The sequence below is a fragment of the Ovis aries genome, chromosome 2 (genome assembly GCF_016772045.2).
Source record: "Ovis aries strain OAR_USU_Benz2616 breed Rambouillet chromosome 2, ARS-UI_Ramb_v3.0, whole genome shotgun sequence".
In the NCBI taxonomy this organism is placed as follows: domain Eukaryota; kingdom Metazoa; phylum Chordata; class Mammalia; order Artiodactyla; family Bovidae; genus Ovis; species Ovis aries.
Window position 1 is genome coordinate 73365362 of NC_056055.1, and position 20138 is coordinate 73385499.

Below are 20138 nucleotides of genomic sequence, written 5' to 3' on the forward strand. Positions count from 1 at the left end.
TTCCATTTAGGTTATTAAGCAGAGTCTTGAGTCTGAGTCTTAAGCAGAGTTTCCTGCAGTATACAGTAGGTCCTTGTTGGTTATCTATGTACATGTAAATCCCAAACTCCGATTCTATCCCTCTCCCCAACCCTTTCCTTTGGTAACTCTAAGTTCTCTGAGTCTGAGTCTCTTTCTGTTTTATAAATAAGTTCATTTGCATTATTTCTTTAAATTTCACATATAAACAATATCATATGATAATTGTCCTTCTGTGGCTTACTTAGTATGGTAATTTCTGGTTCTATCCATATTGTTGCAAATGGCATTGTTTCATTCTTTTTAGTGGCTGAGTAATATTCTGGTGTATATATGTACAGCATCTTTTTTATCCATTCCTGTGTTGATGGCCCTTTAGATTGCTTCCATGTCTTGGCTATTGTAAACAGTGCTGCAGTGAACATTGAAGTGCATGTATCCTTTGAAACTATCCAGTTTTTCTCTGGATAGCTATATGCTCAGGAATGGTATTGCTGGATTACATGGTAGCCCTACTTTAATTTTTCAAGGACCCTCCATATGGTTCTCCATAATGGCTGTACCAATTTACAGTCCCATCAACAGTGTAAGAGGGTTCTCTTTTCTCCATGCTCTTTTCATCATTTATTGCGTGTAGATTTTTTGATGATGGCCATTCTGACTGGTGTGAGGGGATCTCTCGCTCATATTTTTGATTTGTATTTCTCTAGTAACTGGGAAAGATTGAGGGCAGGAGGAGAAGGGGACGACAGAGGATGGGATGGTTGGATGGCATCACCGACTCAATGGACATAAGTTTGGGTGTACTCCGGGAGTCGGTGATGGACAGGGAGGCCTGGAGTGCTGTGGTTCATGGGATCGCAGAGTAGGACACGACTGAGCGACTGAACTGAACTGAATAAATTAGTGATGTTGAGTATCTTCTCATGTGCCTGCTTTGGAGAAATGTCTATTTAGGTTTCTGCCCATTTTTTTATTGTATCTTTTTTGTCGCTGTTGTTATGCATGAGGTATTTGTAGATTTTTGGAGACCAATCCCTGTCCTTCAGATAGTTTGTAAATATTTTCTTCCATTCTATGGGTTGTCTTTTCATTTTGTTTATGGTTTCCTTTGCTGTGCAAAAGCTTTTGAGTTTAATTAGGTCCCATTTGCTTATTTTCATTTTTATAAGCTTAGGAGCTGTGTTGAAAAAGCTATTGCTGTGTTTCATGTCAGAGAGTGTTTTGCCTATGTTTTTCTCTTAGAGTTTTATAATATCTGGTCTTACATTTAGGTCTTTAGTTCATTTTATTTTTGTGTATGGTATTAAGGAATGTTCTATTTCATTTTGTTATATACAGCTGTCCAGTTTTCCCAGCACTATGTATTGAAGAGACTGTCTTTTCTTCATTGTATAATCTTGCCTCCATTGTCATAGATTAATTGATTATAGATGCATCGGTTTATTTCTGCGCTTTCTATTCTGTTCCATTGATTTATCTTTCTGTTTTTGTGCCAGTGCCATACTGTTTTGATGATTGTAGCTTTATTCAGTAATCTGAGGTCAGGGAGTCTGATTCCTTCAACTCTATTTTTCTTTCACAGATTGCTTTGACTCTTCGGGGTCTTCAGTGTCTCCATACAGATTTTAAGATTTTTTATTCTAGTTCTTAAAAAATGCCATTGGTAATTTGATAGGGAATTGCATTGAGTCTGTGTTTTGCCTTGGGTAGTATAGTCATTTTGACATTATTAATTGTTGCAATCCAAGAACATGGTATATCTTTCCAGTTGTGTCGTTTTCAGTTGTTTTCATCAGCTTCTTAGTTTTTGGCATATAGGTCTTTGTCTCTTTAGATAGGTTTATTCTTAGGTATATATTCTTTTTGATGTGATGATTGTTTCTTGAATTTCTCTTTCTGATCTTTCATTTCTAGTGTATACAAACAGAATAGATTTCTGTGTATTAATTTTATATCCTGCAACTTTACCTAACTCTTTAATAAGCTCTAGTAATTTTGTAGTAGTGTCTTAGGGGCTTTCTATGTATAGTATCATGGCATCTGCAAATAGTGAAGTCTTACTTTTCCTTTTCCAGTTTGGATTCCCTTTACTTCTTTTTCTTCTTTAATTGCTGTGCTGAGGACTTACAAGACTGTGTTGAATAAAAGTAGTAAAAGTGGACATCCTTGTCTTGTTCCTGATCTTAGAGGAAATGCTTTCAGCTTTTCACTGTTCAGTATGATATTAGCTATAGGTTTGTCATATATGGCCTTTATTATGTTGTATGTTCCCTCTGTCCCACTTCTGGGAGAGTTTTTGTTATGAATGCATGTTGAATTTTGTCAAAAGATTTTTCTGCATTTATTGAGATGATCATACGGTTTTTATTATTCAGTTTGTTGATGTGATGATTCATACTGATTGATCTGTGGATATTGAAAAATCCTTGCATCCCTGGGATAAATCCCACTTGGTCATGGTGTATGATCCTTTTAATGTATTGTTAGATTTGAACTGCTACTGTTTTGTTGAGGATTTTTGCATCTATGTACATCAGTGATATTAGCCAGTAGTTTTCTAGTGATATTTGTTTTTTGTTGGTATTGGGATGATGGTGGCCTCATAGAATGAGTGTGGGAGTGTTTTACTCTGCAGTTTTTGAAATAGTTTCAGAAGTAAAAGTAACTCTTTTCTAGGTGTTTGATAGAATACACTAGTGAAGCCATCTGGTCCTGGACATTTGTTAGTTTGACGTTTTTAAATCACGGTTTCAGTTTCATTGCTTGTGATTAGTCTATTCGTATTTTCTAGTTTTTCCTACCTCAGTTTCAGGAGTTGTACTTTTCTAAGAATTAGTCCATTTCTTCCAAATAATCCATTTTATTGACAGATAGTTGCTTGTAGCAGTCTCTTACGATTCTTTGTACTTCTGTGATATGTGTAGTAACTTCTTCTTTTTCATTTGCAATTTTATTGATTTGAGCCCTCTCCTTTTTCTTGATGAATTAGCTAGAGGTGTATCAGTTTTGTTTATCTTTTCAAGTAGCCTACTTTTAGTTACATTAGTCTTTTCTGTTTTTCATTTCTGTTTCATTTATTTCTCTGATCTTTATGATGTCTTTTCTTCTAATAACTTTGGATTTTGTTTTTTAGTTGCTTTCAGTGTAAGATCAGCTCATTTATTTGAATTTTTTCTTGTTTCTTGAGGTAAGGTTATATTGCTGTAAACTTCCATCATAGAACTCCTTTGCTGCATCCCCAGGGTTTTGAATTATCATGCTTTTTTTTTTTCATTTGTCTTTAGACATTTAAAATTTTCCTTTTTGATTTATTCAGTGATTCATTGGCTGCTTAGTAGCATATTGTTTAGCCTCCACATGTTTGCATGTTTTTTTGTATTTTTGTTGGTTTTTTTTTAAACAGTTTTTCTTACAGTTGATTTGTAAATTGATAATGTGGTTGGAAAAGATGCTTGATATGGTTTTAATGTTCTTAAGTTTACTGAGGCTCTCTTTGTGGGCCAGTGTGTGGTCAGTCCTGGAGAATGTTCCAGGTGCACTTGAGAAGAATATGTATTCTGTTGCTTTGGGGTGGAATACTATAAATATCAATTAAGTCCATGTGCTTTAAGGTGTTATGACATGTGTTTCCATATTGATTTTCTATCTGGGTGATCTGTCCATTGATGAAAGTGAAGTGTTAAACTTCTCCCTTTTTATCTTTTGTTATTGTTGATTTCTCCTTGTATGGCTGTGAGTATTTGTCTTATTTATTGAGGTGCTCCTATGTTGGGTACATATATATTGACAATTGTTTTGTCTTCTTTTTGGATTTATCCCTTAATCATCATGTAGTGTTCTTCTTTGTCTCCCATGACAGTCTTTGTTTTAAAATCTGTTTTATCTGAGTATTGCTACTCCAGTTTTCTTTTGATTTCCATTTGCATGAATACCTTTTTTCATCCCCTCACTTTAAGTCTGTATCGTTTCTAGATCTGAAGTGGGTCTCTTGTAGACAGCATATATATGAGCCTATTTTTTTGTGTCCGTTCAGCCAGTCTATGTCTTTTGTTTGGAGGATTTAATCTGTTAATGTTAAAGGTAATTATCGATATATGTTTCTTACTGCCATTTCATTAATTGTTTTGGATTTTTCTTTGTAGGTGTTTTTTCTTCCCCCCCTTCTTTTGTTCTCTTGAGACTTGATAGCTAACTTTAGTGTTTTGTTTGGATTCTTTTTTCTTTTATGTGTGTGTATCTATTGTAGATTTTTGGTTTGTGGTTATCATGAGGTTTTGTAATGGCAGTCTGTATATAAACAAGATTGTTTTAGGTTGCTGATCTTTTAATATCAAATGCATTTCCAATATTTCTGTATTTGTGCTGTCCTCACAATTTCTGGTTTTGATATTATATTTCTGTGTGGATGACTTCCTGCCTTTACTGTATATTTGCCTTTACCAGTGAGCTTTTCCATTTGTAATTTTGTTGCTAGTTGTGGCCTTTCTTTTCTACTTTGAGAAGTTCCCTGATGATTTTTGCTGAAATGCACCTTGTAATCATAATAAGGTCAACAAGAGCTGGTCCTGTCATAGCATTAACTCTGGAAGGGGAAATGTCTGTGGAGGCTCACCTCAGTCCTGGGTGGGTCTTTAGGTACTTCTGGTTCGTAGCAACATTATTGATAAGCTGAAACTGACACACAAGTTAGTATATTTATCTCTCTTTTAAAGTGAGGAAATTAACCAAATGACTCTTTTTCTTTGACTTGATCTGACAATTCCTTTTGGAGTTTTTGAGGTAGAGTTGTCAGGGTCCTACTGTTTAATACTGACAATTCTGGCCAATCCAGAGATAGTTCAGACATTTATTCAGCCAAGGCAATACCCTTGGTGCCATCTAATAGTGAATCATACCCAGTGGGTATGAAGTAATGTCTCATGTTTGTTTTTCGTAAATATTTTATTGATATATAATTCAATTCCATGCATTTAAAGTCATATGTTTCACCCTTAAAAATGTACAGTTCAGTATTTTGTATTATCCTCACAGAGGTGTCCAGCCATCACTACCCTCAAGAGCCCCTGTGCTTATTAGATATCACTTCCTAACTCTCTATTCTAACCCAGTTTCTTAGACAACCACCAGTCTAGTTTCTGTCTTAGTAAATTTACCTTTTGTTCTCAGTAAATTTGAATCATACAGTATTTGGTCTTTTGTTACTGACTTCTTAAGCTCATGTAATGTTTATAAGGTTCATTCATGATGTATCACTTCAGTTCTAAGCTTTTGTTTATCTTAGAATGTCTTAATTTCTACTTCATCTTTAAAGAACTATTTTGTCAGATATAAAATTCTCATTTGACTTTTTTCTCTTTGAGCTCTTTAATTATATCATCCAATTTCTTCATGACCATATTGGTTTCTGATGAGAAATTGCTATGAGTCTTACTGAGAATGCCTAATTGAGGATTCCTTGTATGTAATGAGTCATTTCTCTCTTGCTGTTTTTGATGTTCCCTTTATATTCGTCTTTTGGTGGTTTGATTTTTAATGTGTCTTGGTGTGCATCAATTTGCATTTATCATCATGCAATTCATTCAGCTTCTTGGATTTGTGTGGTTCATGGTTTTCATCAAATTTGGGGAGTTTGGGGCCATTATTTTTCAAATATTCTTTCCTTTTCTCCACTCTCTCTTCAGATCTCTGCAACTGTCATAATGTAATGTTGGCAGGTTTGAATGTATCCCACAGGTGTATTAGTTTTGTCCATCTTTTTTCTTTTCTTCCCCTGCTCTTCAGACTAGATAATCTAATTGACTTATCTTTAAGTTAGCTGATCATTTTACCTAAGCCTGTTTTTGAAACAGTCTAGTGGATTTTTCGTTTCAGGTGTTGTACTTCTTTGTTCCAGATTTTCACTTTTTATACTGTTCCGCTTTGTTTACGCATCTTTCTCCTGGTTCCTTTAGTTTTTTGTCCATGGCTTCCTTTAGCTCTTCGAGCACATTGAAGGCAGCAAATTAAAATTATTTAATAGTTTTGATTGATTAAATCACTTTATGACTTAATCAATCATTAAGATTGACTATTAACTCTAGAGCCATGGACCAGAGTTTCATATTGGGAATACCAGCTGCCATCTCTAAGCCCTTCCTGAGCAGAGAGCAGAGTGGAAGTGCTGCCAGTTTTCCCCACCATTTTAAAGTTGTCTTTTTCCTGACTCAGGAATGCTTGGTTGTTGCATATCTTTGACTGTTTTCCAGAGTTCTCATGAAGTTGCTTTCGACGGTTTTTACTGTTTTCTGTTGTCGATTTTGTATAGGAATACACCATTTTCACTGATGTCACTCTGCCTTTACTTCTGTAATCATGGTTTATTCTAGTTCTTCAAACGTATTTATAACGACTGCTTTGAAATTTTTGTTAAATCTTACATCTGGGTCTTCTTATAGGCATTGTCTGTTAGCTTCCTGTTTTCTTGCCCAAGGATTACACTTTCCTGTTTCTTTGCATATCTCATAATCCTTTTGTTAAAAACTGGACATTTTAGGTAATATAGCACATCCAGATTCTGATTCCCTTGGGGGATTTTAAAATTATCTTTCTGTTACTGATTTTTAAAAAATTATTTTTCTATGTTCATAGTGCATACTCTATATAATTTCAATCCTCTGAAACTTTTTGAGACTTTCATTGTTACTTAGGTTATCTACTCTCTTGTTTAATGTTTCACATGCATTTGAAAATAGTGTATAGTCTGATTAGCTAGGTGTAGTGTTCTCTAAATGTAAACTAAATTTGGTTAATTTTAAATTTTATATCCTTTATTTATTTTGTCTTCTCACAATTTCTGAGAAATTTTGAATGTATGTTTCTCCTTCTGGTTCTGTGTTTTGTTGCTTCATGTATTCTATTGAGCCTTGAAATTAGTGGGGCTTCCCTGGTGGCTCAGACAGTAAATAAAGCCTTTGTTCTGCAATGCAGGAGACCGGGTTTTGATCCCTGAGTTGGAAAGATGCCCTGGAGAATACCTACCCACTCCAACATTCTCACGTGGACAATTCCTTGGACCAGGGAGCCTTGTAGGATACAGTCCATGGGTCGCAAAGAGTCAGACAAGACTTTGTGACTGTCACTTTCAGTTTATTAGTGAAACAAACATTTAATATTATTATGTCTTCCTGTTGAGATGGCCCTCTTATTACTGTGAAGTATTCCTTTTTATCTCAACTAATCTTTCTTTTTTAAAAAAAGTTTACTTAGTTTAATGCTAATGTTGACTCATCAGGGTTTTTTTTTTTGCCATATGTTTTCATGGTGTATAATTTTCCTACTTTTTAGCATCAACCTATCTATATCCTTTTGTTTAAATTAGTGTTAGTCACTCAATCATGCTCGACTCTTTGCAACCCTATAGACTATAGCACGCCAGACTCCTCTGTCCATGGGATTATCTGGGCAAGAATTCTGGAGTGGGTTACCATTTCCTCCTCCAGGGGATCATCCCAACCCAGGGATCGAACCTGGGTTGTTAAAGTAGGTCCCTTGTAAATAACACAGTTTTCTTTTTAATAATCCAGACTAATATAATATGTATTTTATTGGCTTATTTACATTTATGTATAATAGAATTACTGATGTGTTTGTGTTTATAACCTTGTTTTGTATTTTATGTATCTTTAGGTTTCCTTCTTTTATGCCTTTTTTAGGTTGATCAAGTGTTTTTCTTTCTTTCTTTCTTTCTTTTTTTTTACTTCATCTCTTCTGTTGGATTTTTTTTTTTGGAACTAGTTTTTGTATTTTTCTATTGGCAGCTACCCTAGATATTATAGTGTACATTTTTTGGCTTATTACAGTCTTAAGCTAGCATGTTATTTTTCAGGCAATTCGAGAATTTTATAACAATTTAACTGTGTTTACTTCTTTTCACATTTGGTGTTACTGACCTGTTTTACTTTTGTATACATCACAAACACACAGGTATACAAATTATTATTAATTTAAATGGTTATTGTTCTTTTACTCTTTCCAGTTCATTTGTCACACATTTCCATGCTTTCATCTGTCATCATTTTCCTTCACCATAAAGAACTCCTTTTAGTGTTTCTTGTACTGCAGATCTGTTGGTGACAGATTCCTTCAACTGTTGTTTATCTTTACTTCACTGAACCTCTTGATACATTTTTTACCTTTGCTCAAGAAAATCAGAGCCAGACAAAAGTTAATGTGATAAAGATGTACTTTTTAAAGCAATAGTACGGAAAGCTACTCCAGTGTAGAAGTGGGCTTAATTCTGAATATAGTCTGAAAAAGTGGAAATTTATAGCCAAGCAACAAGTAGGATGGGGACACTGGGGAATCACAAATTACTGGAGGAGACATCACACCTGGAGGGGATTCTTGCTGAGCAGACCATGGTGATTCAGACACCAGCTGGGGGATTAAAGGAGTGCAGAATTTGATTAGATATGTCAAAGGTGGCAAAATCTTGCTAAATGGATTTAAGTAGGATTCCTGGATTCTTGAAGGAAATAAACTTTTAGGGTTACTTAGGGGAGGGTTCAGAGAAGCCTGACTAAAAGTTGGTCTAGGAAAGAATCTTTGTCAGCACTATACTTTTGTGTTTTCTTGTGGTCTTTACTATCATGCATTTAATTTCTTGTTTTGTAATTCTCTAATGGCTTCTCTGGGTCATCTATGATGAGATCCTTAAACTAAGGCAATGTTTTCATTTTTGTATTTTCCATACCCATCTTGTGCATATTATAGAATAGAGACTTGATATTAGTGGAATGACTGTTCTTGGTCTAAAATGATATGGAATCGAATCACAGTTTTGGTAGTGGCTTAGAAAAGAAGAAACATTTTGAATTTAATTTTTTTATTAAATAAAAATAAGAATAATTTGAACTTAGTGTGTAGGGAAAGAAAAGGAGTTAAAAGGACTTATTTTGTGGAGAGAGGTAAGGTAGTGCCTTGTACCTTCTAGATAGAAGAAATGTCAAGTTTAAAGCATTTTTTCAGTGCAGAATTAGACTAGATCCAAATAGTACTCAGATAAAATGATTACTTCTCAAATTATTTGAGTAGTATTCTTTCCTATCATCTTATGATTATTTTAAAGTTTAGAGACGAACAACCCATTATTCTCTCGTTTCAAAGTGGCATACGTGGTGGACTCTTACTTGTATTCACTAGTGGCTTGGATCTGTTTTCCCCTTTCCCTTTCTTTTTAACAAGAGGCTTGCTGTTTTTATTTAATGAATTCTTTAAAAAAGAAGAAGTTTATTCTCCTTTTTATCTTCCTTTTACTTTAGTTATCTTCCTTTTACTTTAGTCTCATCCTGGTAACGAAGACCATAATCTTTGGTGAACCCTCCAGATTTTCTCCATAGTCGTGTAACCCTTTGTGCTTAGTTGCTCATTCATGTCTGACTCTTTGCTACCCCATGAACTATAGCCCACCAGGCTCCTCTGACCATTATATTCTCCAGCAAGAAGACTGGAGTGGGTAGCTATTCTCCTCTCCAGAGGATCTTCCTGACCTAGGGATTGAACCTGGGTCTCCTGCATTGCAGATTCTTTACTGTCTGAGCCACCAGGGAAGCTCCCATATAATCATACAGGGATGCACAACCCCCCTCCGTGTCATACAGAGTCATTAGGATTTTGAGATCATTATTTTATAGCATGGAATCATATTATACACTCTTATGTGCGTCTTGCTTTTTTCATGAAAACATACATTGTGAAAAATCTGTTCAAACCAGTTGCCTTTGTACTAACTCATTCTTTTTATTAAATTTCATAAAGGTCCATGGAATGGATTATACCACCTCAGTTTTCTCATATTTTCTACTCTTGAATTTACATTTTATTTCTTTTTAATTTCTTACTACTATACTACATTTTTAGGAGTACCCAGGAGAGATTGCTGGCTTAAAAACACATTTTAAATTTTTGTTGACATTGATTTCTCATAACTGTGTAGGTACTACTTTGTCAGTTGTGCTAGTTTACGTTTCTAGCAATTATGTAGTGTAGTTCCCTTTTCACTACAGTTCAATTAGCACTAGATGCTATCCCTCTTAGGTGAATGGGGATAAAGGGATATTACTTAATTTAAATTTACATTTTCTTCAACACTAATATTTCCATTCTTTCTTCTGCTTTTTAGTCTTGTGGATTTGCTCCACTGTGAATAACTTATTTCCATTTGTTTTCCATTTTCACTTTTAATATTTTTGTTTTGCCTTTTGAATCTTGATTTTTATTATAACATTTCAAGTAATTCTGTGTGTAGAAAGATAAAATACATATCAGTGTGCTTACTACTTGTCAAATTTATCATTTTGTCATTTAACCGCCGACTTTTTTCTAATATGTTATCGTGATGTTTAAAGTGTCACTTAGTTGTGTCTGACTGTTTGTGACCCCATAAACTGTAACCCACCAGGCTCCTCTGTCCATGAAATTCTCCAGGCTAGAATACTGGAGTGGGTTGCTGTTTCCTTTTCTAGGGGGTCTTCCTGACCCAGAGATCAAACTTGGGTCTCCTGCATTGCAGGCAGATTCTTTACTCTCTGAGCCACCATCCTGATGAGTTATGTTAATAGATTTTCTTAATTTAGCCATCTCTCCAATCTTCAAATAAATGAACTTTGTCATATATTTTTAAAGAAACATTGCTTTCCTGTTCTCTTTTTTCTTAGTATTTGTTTCTGATTTAATTGAAATGTGAATAGAAAACATGGTATGTATGACCAGTCTCTAGCATTTTTGGAGACTTGTTTTTAGCCTCCACATGATTGGTATGTACTTGTGTGGATTCTCTCTGTGTTTGGAAATAATACACATTATTTAATTTTGTGGTTTAAGTGTTCTATATGATTTTTTAAGTTCACTGGCCTTTAGCCTTTTGTTAATGTACCTTCTAAAATATTTTTGAAAAAAAAATCACATATCTTTGCATTTTAAGTTGATGTTTAAAAGTTTTCATTGTAAGTTTAAATAGTTCAGAGAATATAATAACAAGTATATTGTGTAAAACTTGATATTTAAAAATAAAACTGTTTCATTGTTCTTTTTAAAAGCACCTGGTGACTCAAGTATTTTAGTTATTTGGTATCCTCATTATTATTTAAAACAATATTGTTGGGTTAATCCAGTATTATTGGGTCAACTTTACTGTACAAAATAACTAACAAAAGTAGATAAACTGTTTTTTATAATGTATTTGAAAGAATCCTAGCAGTCAAATGTTACAATACAGGGGGAAAATATATTTAATTAAGAACTTACTTGTAAGTGGTGTTGAAGCAGAAGATTTTGACTGCTGCTACATTTTGCACAGATCTTAAGAGTTATTACTTCAGCCCCACTGCAGATTATAGATGTTATTGTAAATATACTTTAATGTCTGTAATAATTTGTTTCTGTTTCTTTCTTAGGAATCACACCTGTATATTATAGTATGTTTGCTTTAATGAGTGAAACAGAAAGGATCTGGTATCCACCCAACCATGTCTTCCATATAGATGAATCAACCAGGCAAAACGTACTCTACAGAATCAGGTACTTTCTCCAGTAAAGTAGTCACTTTTAACTTAATGGTAAAAGGCAAAGTGGGAGAAATTATCAACCATAACTTTTTAATTGCAAGGTCTTTAGTGTCGAAGACCAGAACTGGTTAGCATCTAATCTTCATTTGGGCTTCCCAGGTGGTGCTAGTGGAAAAGAACCACCTGCCAATGCAGGAGATATAAGAGACATGGGTTTGATCCCTTGGTTGGGAAAATCTCCTGGAGGAGGGTGTGGCAACCCACTCCAGTATTGCTGCAGTCCATAGGGTGGTAGAGTCTGACACTACTAAAGTGACTTAGTATGCACACACACACTTCTTTTAAGATTCTCTTTCCCCACTAGATAAAGTGTTCATACATGCTCTTTTACTAGGATGCTCTGAGAATAAAGCTGTTTTTGGTAGGATGCTACTTTTCCACTTAAGATTATAATTAAAATTTGAAAGGATAAGAATGACCTTTACTTGAAAAATCCTAAATGTTTGGAATACTGATAATTTCTCAGAAAACTTGATGTTTTATATAATAATCTGTGATCTCACATCCATTCTTTCTAAAAACCTTTTTCAGCTGAAGTGAAGGAAGGATAAGATTTTGCCAGTGATTATTTACAACCTCAAATTACAGATTGTTTAGTAATTTCTGGTAATATGTAATACCAAGTTGCAGAAATCCAGAGGTATTTTATGATTTAAAAGGATGAAACAGAAAGAAGTCCAGTCTGTTCTTCCTTCTGAAACAGATTAGTTCCATAGAGTCAGTGTTGCATAGTAGAACATGACCGTGGACTCATTCATGATTATAAAAAGGAGAGAAAAACCTTAGTAAATTAAAAGTCAGGGGAGACATTCATACCATGATTAAAGGATATCTGCAAAAACATGTGGCAGATAATATTCTTAAATGATAAAATATTAGCGTCATTCTCGTCTAAAGTCAGGAATAAGATAAAAAGCAAAGATAACATGTATACAGTTATCTACTTCTACGTAGGATTTTGGTGGAGTTCCTAACCAATACAGTAAAACAGGAACAATATTTCATAATTGAGAACAAAGAAGGAAAAAGTCATTATTTGGAAATCATGTGATTATTAACAAAAAAACTATGAGCAAATCTACAGGCATCAGTAATAACCATTCAGCAGAAGGCCATATTTATTGGATCAGTATGTTAAGGTAGCCATTTCCATACACCATAAACAAACAGAAAAGAGGTCACTTAAAATAAAGACTAATAAAAGCAAAAAACATAAGGTACTTAGAATTAAACCTATTCAAATTTATTAAGACTTTCACGCAGGTTTTAAGACTTTTAAAATTTGTGTTATTTAAAGAAGCAGAGTAATATGCAACATATGTTTCACAGAATATCAGTATCTTATAAAGAATATTTTCTTTATCAATTTCTATAATTCCTTTCTGTAATCAGCAAGTAGTGTATCTTTTTATTTTAAAATGTCTGTAGAGCAGTAATCTGCAGTCTTTTTCTATAAGAAGTCAGATAGTAAATATTTTAGGCATTGTGAGGAGTAGTTTGCTGATGTCTTCTAAAGAATTAAAAAATGTTTCCCTTATCAAATTTATGACTTCTTCCTACTTTTAAACTAAGGGGGCACATAGGCACTGCTACCTATAATCACAAGTACTAAGGATAATGTAACCAGAAACTGCCCCAAAGAGATTTTATATAATTTTTAAAAATTGTGCCTGTCTGTGGTTTAGAGGCTCTTCTTCATTTCCTTTATTACATATTTATGGGTTATTTCAGAATCAACATAAAAGAGCAACAATTATAAAACCGTGTTGGAGAACTTATAATGTATAAAGATGTGATTTATATGACAAATATAGAACAAAGAGGATGAAAGAGAGTTTTTGTATTATATTAAAATTAAGTTGATATTAGTAAGAACTAGATTAAGTTACAGTGTCTTTTGTAATTCTCCGAGAGACTCATATGCCAAAACTCAAAAATATATAGTAAAAGATAAAATAAGAGACTTAATGTATTAATAATACACTAGAAAATTAATATATTAATAATATACTAGAAAATATCTATAGCAATAATGAAACAAATGAACAAAAAGACAAAAAAATACAAAAAATTGTAGTAGAAGCAAGATGACAGACATAATGCTTTATTAATAGTAATAGCCTTAAGTGTAAATGAATTAAACTCTCAAAAAGCAGAAACTGAAGAACTAAATTTTTAAAAAATATATAGATTACATCCTGTCTATAAGAGGAACACTTTGCACTCAAAAACACAAATAACTTGAAAGTAAAGGATTGAAGAAGATATACCAGGCATTGAGTAACCAAAAGAGAGCTGAGAAGCTATATTATCAAGCAAAGTTGATTATAAGATATACGTTGTTGGTAGAGGTCAGGGAGGGACATTTTATAATGATCAATGAGTTTATCCGTTAGGAAGCATAACATTTGCTTGTAATTACTATAAGTTGGATCCAACTACAGAGCTCCAAAATAAATTAAGCAACAATGAAAAAATTAAAAGGAAAACTGGACAGTTCAACAATAATAGTTGGAGCCTTCAATGCCTCGCTTTCAGTAATGGACAGAACAACCAGAGTGAAGATCAGCGCGGAAATAGAAGACCTTAATAACACTGTAAACTAGCTAGACATACAAACATAGAACACTGCACCTAACGACAGGACAATACATATTCTTTCCAAGTGCATAGGGAATATTCTTCAGGTTAGATCATGTGTTAGTCCATCAAATGAATCTCAGTAAATTTGCTAATATTGAAATCATGCAAAGCATGTTCTCTGACCACTGTGGAAGTAAATTAGAAATCATTAACAGAAGGAAACTTGTACAGTTCACAAATATGTGGTGATTGACAACACCATTCTAAATAAATAATGGGTCAAAGAAGAAATCACAAGGGAAAATAGAAAATATTTTGATATAACTGGAAATGAAAACGGATCATATGAAAACAGGGTGAGTGAGTGAAGTCACTCAGTCGTGTCCAACTCCTTGCGACCCCATGGACTGTAGCCTACCACACTCCTCCACCCATGGAATTTTCCAGGAGTGGGTTGCCATTTCCTTCTCCAGAGGATCTTCCCAACCCAGGGATTGAACCTGGGTCTCCCACATTGTAGGCAGACACTTTACCGTCTGAGGCTTAGGGTATGCAGCTAAAAACCATGCTTTAAAGTAAATTCATAGTTATTGAAACTATATAAAAAAAGTTCTCAAATCAATAACATTCCATTTTAACAAAGTAGAAAAAGAAGAGTAAATTAAACTGAAAGCAAGTTAAAGGAAGGAAATAAAGATCAGAGTAGAGATAAATGAATTAGAGGATAGAAAAACAAGAGAAAACGAGGAAACCGAAAGTTGTTTGGTTCCTTGGAAAGATCAACAGTATCAGTAAAGCTTTAACTAGATAAAGAGAGAAGCTTAAATCAGGAATAAGAGAGGTAACATTACTGTGACTTTACAAAAATAAAAAGGATTATAAGAAACAGCTGTATGCCAACAAACTGCATAACCAAGATGAAATAGAGAAATGCTTAGAAAGACACAGACTATGGAACTGACAAAGAAATAGAATATGTGAATTGACCTTAACAAGTAAAGAAATAGAATTCAATTAGTAATTAAAAAACAAACAAAACAAAAAACTCTGCACAAGGAGAGCCCAGATCCAAGTGGCTTTACTGGTGAATTCTATTAAACTTTTAAGGATATGTTGATACTTTGTTGTTGTTCAGTTGGTAAATCTTGTCCAACTTTGTGACCTCATAGACTGTAGCTTGCCAGGCTTCTCTGCCCTCCTCTATTTCCCAGAGATGGCTCAGGTTCATGTCCATCGAGTCAGTGATGCTATCTAACCATCTTATCCCCTGCTGTCCATTTCTCCTTTTGCCTTCAATCTTTCCCCAAATCAGGGTCTTTTCCAGTGAGTCGGCTTTTCGCATCACATGGCCAAAGTATTAAGCTTCAGCTTCAGCAGCATTCCTTCCAGTGAATATTTGGGGTTGATTTCCTTTAGGATTTACTGGTTTGATCTTCTTGCAGTCCAGGGGACTCTCAAGAGTCTTCTCCACCACCACAATTCAAAAGCATCAGTTCTTCTGTACCCAGCCTTCTTTATGGTCTGCCTCTCGTATCCTTACATGACTACTGGAAAAACCATAGCTTTGACATGCAGACCTTTGTTGGCAAAGTGATGTCTTTGCTTTTTAATATGCTCTCTAGGTTTGCCATAGCTTTCATTTCAAGGAGCAAGCGTCTTTTAATTTCATGGCAGCAGTCATCGTTTGCAGTGATTTTGGAGCCCAAGAAAATAAAATTTGTCACTGTTTATACTTTTTCTTCTTGTATTTGCCATAAAGTGATGGGACCGGGTGCCATGACCTTAGTATTTTGAATGTTGAGTTTCAAGTCAGGTTTTTCACTCTCTTTTTTCACCTTCATCAAGAGGCTCTTTACTTCCTCTTCACTTTCTGCCATTAGAGTGGTATTATCTGCATATCTGAGATTGTTGATATTTCTCCCAGCAATCTTGATTCCGGCTGTGATTCAGCCAGCCCAGCATTTCACATAATGTACTCTGCATAGAAGTTTAAAAAGCAGGGTGACAGTATACAGCCTTGTCATACTCCTTTTCTGGTTTTGAACCAGTCACTTGTTCCATGTCCAGATCTGACTGTTGCTTCTTGACCCACAGACAGAATTCTCGGGAGCCAGATAAGATGGTCTGCTAATGCTTTCTGTTTAAGCACTTTCCACAGTTGTGATCCACACAGTCAAAGGCTTTAGCATAGTTAGTGCAGCAGAAGTAGATGCTTTGCTGAAACTCCCTTGCTTTCTTGATAGTCCAGCGAATGTTGGCAGTTTGATCTCTGGTTCCTCTGCCTTTTCTAAACCCAACTTGTACAGCTGGAAACTCTCGGCTCACGTACCCCTAAAGCCTGGGTTGAAGGATTTTGAGCATAATCTTGCTAGCATGTGAAATGAATGGAATTGTATGATAGTTGGAACTTTCTTTGGCATTGCCCTTCTTTGTCATTAGAATGAAAACTGAACTTTTCCAGTCCTGTGGACACGGCCAAGTTTTCCAAATTTGTTGACATGTTTAGTATAGCACTTTAATAGCATCATCTTTTAGGATTTTAAGTAGCTTAGCTGTAATTTTGTCACCTCCACTAGCTTTGTTCGTAGTAATGCTTCCTAAGGCCCACTTGACTTCCCACTCCAGGATGTCTAGCTCTAAGTGAGTGACCACACCATCATGGTTTTCTGGCTCATTAAGACCTTTGTTGTATAGTTCTTCTGTGTATTCTTGCCATTCCTTCTTAATCTCTCTGCTTCTGTTAGGTCCTTATTGTTTCTGTTGTATATTGTGCCCATCCTCACATGAAATGTTCCCTTTATGGTTTTGGTCACTGCCTCCTGTACAGTGTCAGGAACCTCCGCCTGTAGTTCTTCACATACTCTACCAGATGTGCTCCCTTGAATCTGTTCGTCTCCTCCACTGTATAATCATAACAGATGTGATTTAGGTCATACGTGAATGGCCTAGTGATTTTCCCTACTTTTTTAATTTAAGCCTAAGTTTTACAGTAAGAAGTTCATGATCTGATCCGCAGTCAGTGCCAGGTCTTTTTTTTTTTTTTTAACTGACTGTATAGAGCTTCTCCATCTTTAATTGATCACTCCAGTTTCGATAGTGACACTCTGGTGATGTCCATGTGTAGAGTCATCACTTGGGTTGTTGAAAGAGGGTGTTTGCTAATGATCACTGTGTTCTCTTGACAAAACTATGGTAGCCTTTGCCCTGCTTCATTTTGTACTATAAGGCCAAACTTGCCTGTTATTTCAGGTATCTCTTGACTTCCTACTTTTGCATTCCAGTCTCCTGTGATGAAAAGGACATCTTTTTTGTGTGTTAGTTCTAGAAGGTGTTGTAGGTCTTCATAGAAATGATCAGTCTCCACATCAGTGGTTAGGACATACACTTGGATTATAGTGATGTTGAATGGGTTGCTTTGGAAACAAACAAAGATCATGCTGTTGTTTTGAAGATTGCACCCAGGTACTGCATTTTGGACTCTTGTTGATTATGAGCACTACTTCATTTCTTCTAAGGAATTCTTTCCAGCAATAGATATAATGGTCATCTGAGTTAAATTCACCCATGACTGTCTGTTTTAATTCACTGATTTTGACTCCTAAGATGTATTTGTTCAGTCTTGCCATCTGCTGTTTTATTATGTCTCATTCACTTTGATTCATGAACCTAGCATTCCAGATTCATATGCAGTGTTGTTCTTTACAGCATCAGACTTTACTTTCACCACGAGACACATCCACAGCTGTGTGCCATTTCCTGTATGGCCCAGCTACTTCATTCTTACTGGAGCTAATAGTAATTGCCCTCTACTCTTTCCAAGTAATATACTGGCATCTCCTGACCTGGGTAGGGGTTGGCTCATATTCTGTTGGTATATATTTTTGCTTTCTCATACTGTCCATGGGGCATTCCAGGCAAGAATACTTGAGTAGGTTGCCATTACCTTTTCCAGAACCATGATTTGTCAGAACTCTCCACTCTGACCCCTCCTTCTCGAGTTGCCATGCATGCCATGGCTCACAGCTTCGTTGAGTTATGCATGTCCCCTCCCTGTGACAAGACTGTGATCCATGAAGGGAATGTTGATACTGAAAGAAGTGAAAGTGTTAGTCGTTCAGTCATGTCCAACTCTTTGCCCCCCATGGATTGTAGCCTGCCAGGCTCCTCTGTCCATGGGGTTTCCCAGGCAGGAATACTGGAGTGGGTTGCCATTTCCTTCTCCAGGGGATCTTTCCTGACCCAGGGATCAAACCTAGGTCTCCTGCATTGCAGTCCCATTCTTTACCATCTGAGCCACCAGGGAAACCCCTATTAGTTATTCCCAAAAAGTGAAAAGGAGGAAACACTTCCCAGCTCGTTCCGTAAGTTCACCATTACCCTGATACCAAATCCCGACAAAGAAGTCCAAAAAATAAGAAAGCCACAGACCAATGTCCTTTATAAACATATGTGTAAAAATCATCAAGAAAATACTAGCAAACCAAATCTACCTATATATAAAAAGGATTAAATATTGACCAGGTAGAGATTATCCTAGCATATTCCTTTAACATCTCAAAATCAGTATAATGTACCATATTAGAATAAAGAGCCAAAGCATATGATCATCTTAATAAACATAGAAGAAAACTTTTGACAGAATCCAATATTCTATTTTAATCAAAATACCAAACACAACAGGAATGGACTGGAACTTCCTCAGTATGATAAAGGATCTGTGAAAAACTCCAGAGCTAATCTAATACTTGATAGTGAAAAGCTTAATGCTTTCTTCCGAAGATCAAAAACAACACAAGAATATCTTCTCTCAGCACTTCTGTTGAACACTGTAGAATAGATTCTAGACAGGGAAATATGTCAAGGGAAAGAAATACAGGGCATCTATATTGGAAAAGAAGAGATAAAACTCTCTATTCCCAGATATTAGGATCTAGTATATGCAAAATCCTAAGAAATTAATCAACTATTAGAACTAATAAATGAGCTCAGCCTAGTTGTAAGATAGAAATTCAAAGTGATGTATTTCTGTATGCTAGGAATTAGAGAAGGCAATGGCAACCCACTCCAGTACTCTTGCCTGGAAAATCCCATAGACAGAGGAGCCTGGTAGGCTGCAGTCCATGGGGTCGCGAAGAGTCGGACATGACTGAGCGTCTTCACTTTCACTTTCATGCATTGGAGAAGGAAATGGGAACCCACTCCAGTGTTCTTGCCTGGAGAATCCCAGGGACGGGGGAGCCTGGTCAGACACGACTAAAGCAACTTAGTAGCAGCATGCTAGGAATTATAGTACAAATGTGAAATTAATAAAATTCCATTTACAATACCATAAAAGAATACTTTGATTTAAACCTAACAAAAGAATTACAGAATTTGTGTACTGAGAAATATAAAATATCATTGAAAGAAATTCGAGAAACACCTAAATAAATGGAAAACTGTCTCATGTTTGTGTATAGGAAGATTTCATATGGTGATATTCCCATCATTAAGCTTTATTTTCAGTGTGATCTCCACTGAAATTCTGTCTTTATTCCAGAAATTGACAGATAATCATAAAATTTGTGAAAAGTCAGAGTCTTGAGAAAGAGCAAAGTAGGAAGATTCACATTTCTTATTTCAAAACTTAGTCCACAATCATAGTTATTAAGACTGTGGCACTGACTTTAGGTTAGATATATACATTAATGGAATAAATTGAAAGTCCAAAAATAATCTCTCACATTATGGCTGTAGACTTTAGGCAAGGGTGCCGTGACAATTCATGGGGAAAGAATAGTCTTCAACAAATGATGCTTTGACAACTGAATATCCACATGTAGAGTAACAAACTTAGACCACCAACTCACACCATTGACCAAAAAGTAACTTAAAATGGATCACAGACCTTAATTTAGTGGCTAAAACTATAAAATCCTTAGGAGAAAACAT

The 20138-nt window shown here is 35.3% G+C and overlaps 1 protein-coding gene across 2 annotated transcripts in view; it reads left to right on the forward strand.

Moving 5' to 3' along the window:
- JAK2 (Janus kinase 2) overlaps positions 1 to 20138 on the forward strand; it is a 115988-nt gene that overhangs the window by 35991 nt on the left and 59859 nt on the right. For both annotated transcript variants that reach the window (XM_042243421.2, XM_004004357.5), the window contains exon 4: positions 11454 to 11577. In XM_042243421.2, coding sequence (XP_042099355.1) covers positions 11454 to 11577 — 124 coding nt within the window. The remainder of the gene's footprint in view (positions 1 to 11453; positions 11578 to 20138) is intronic.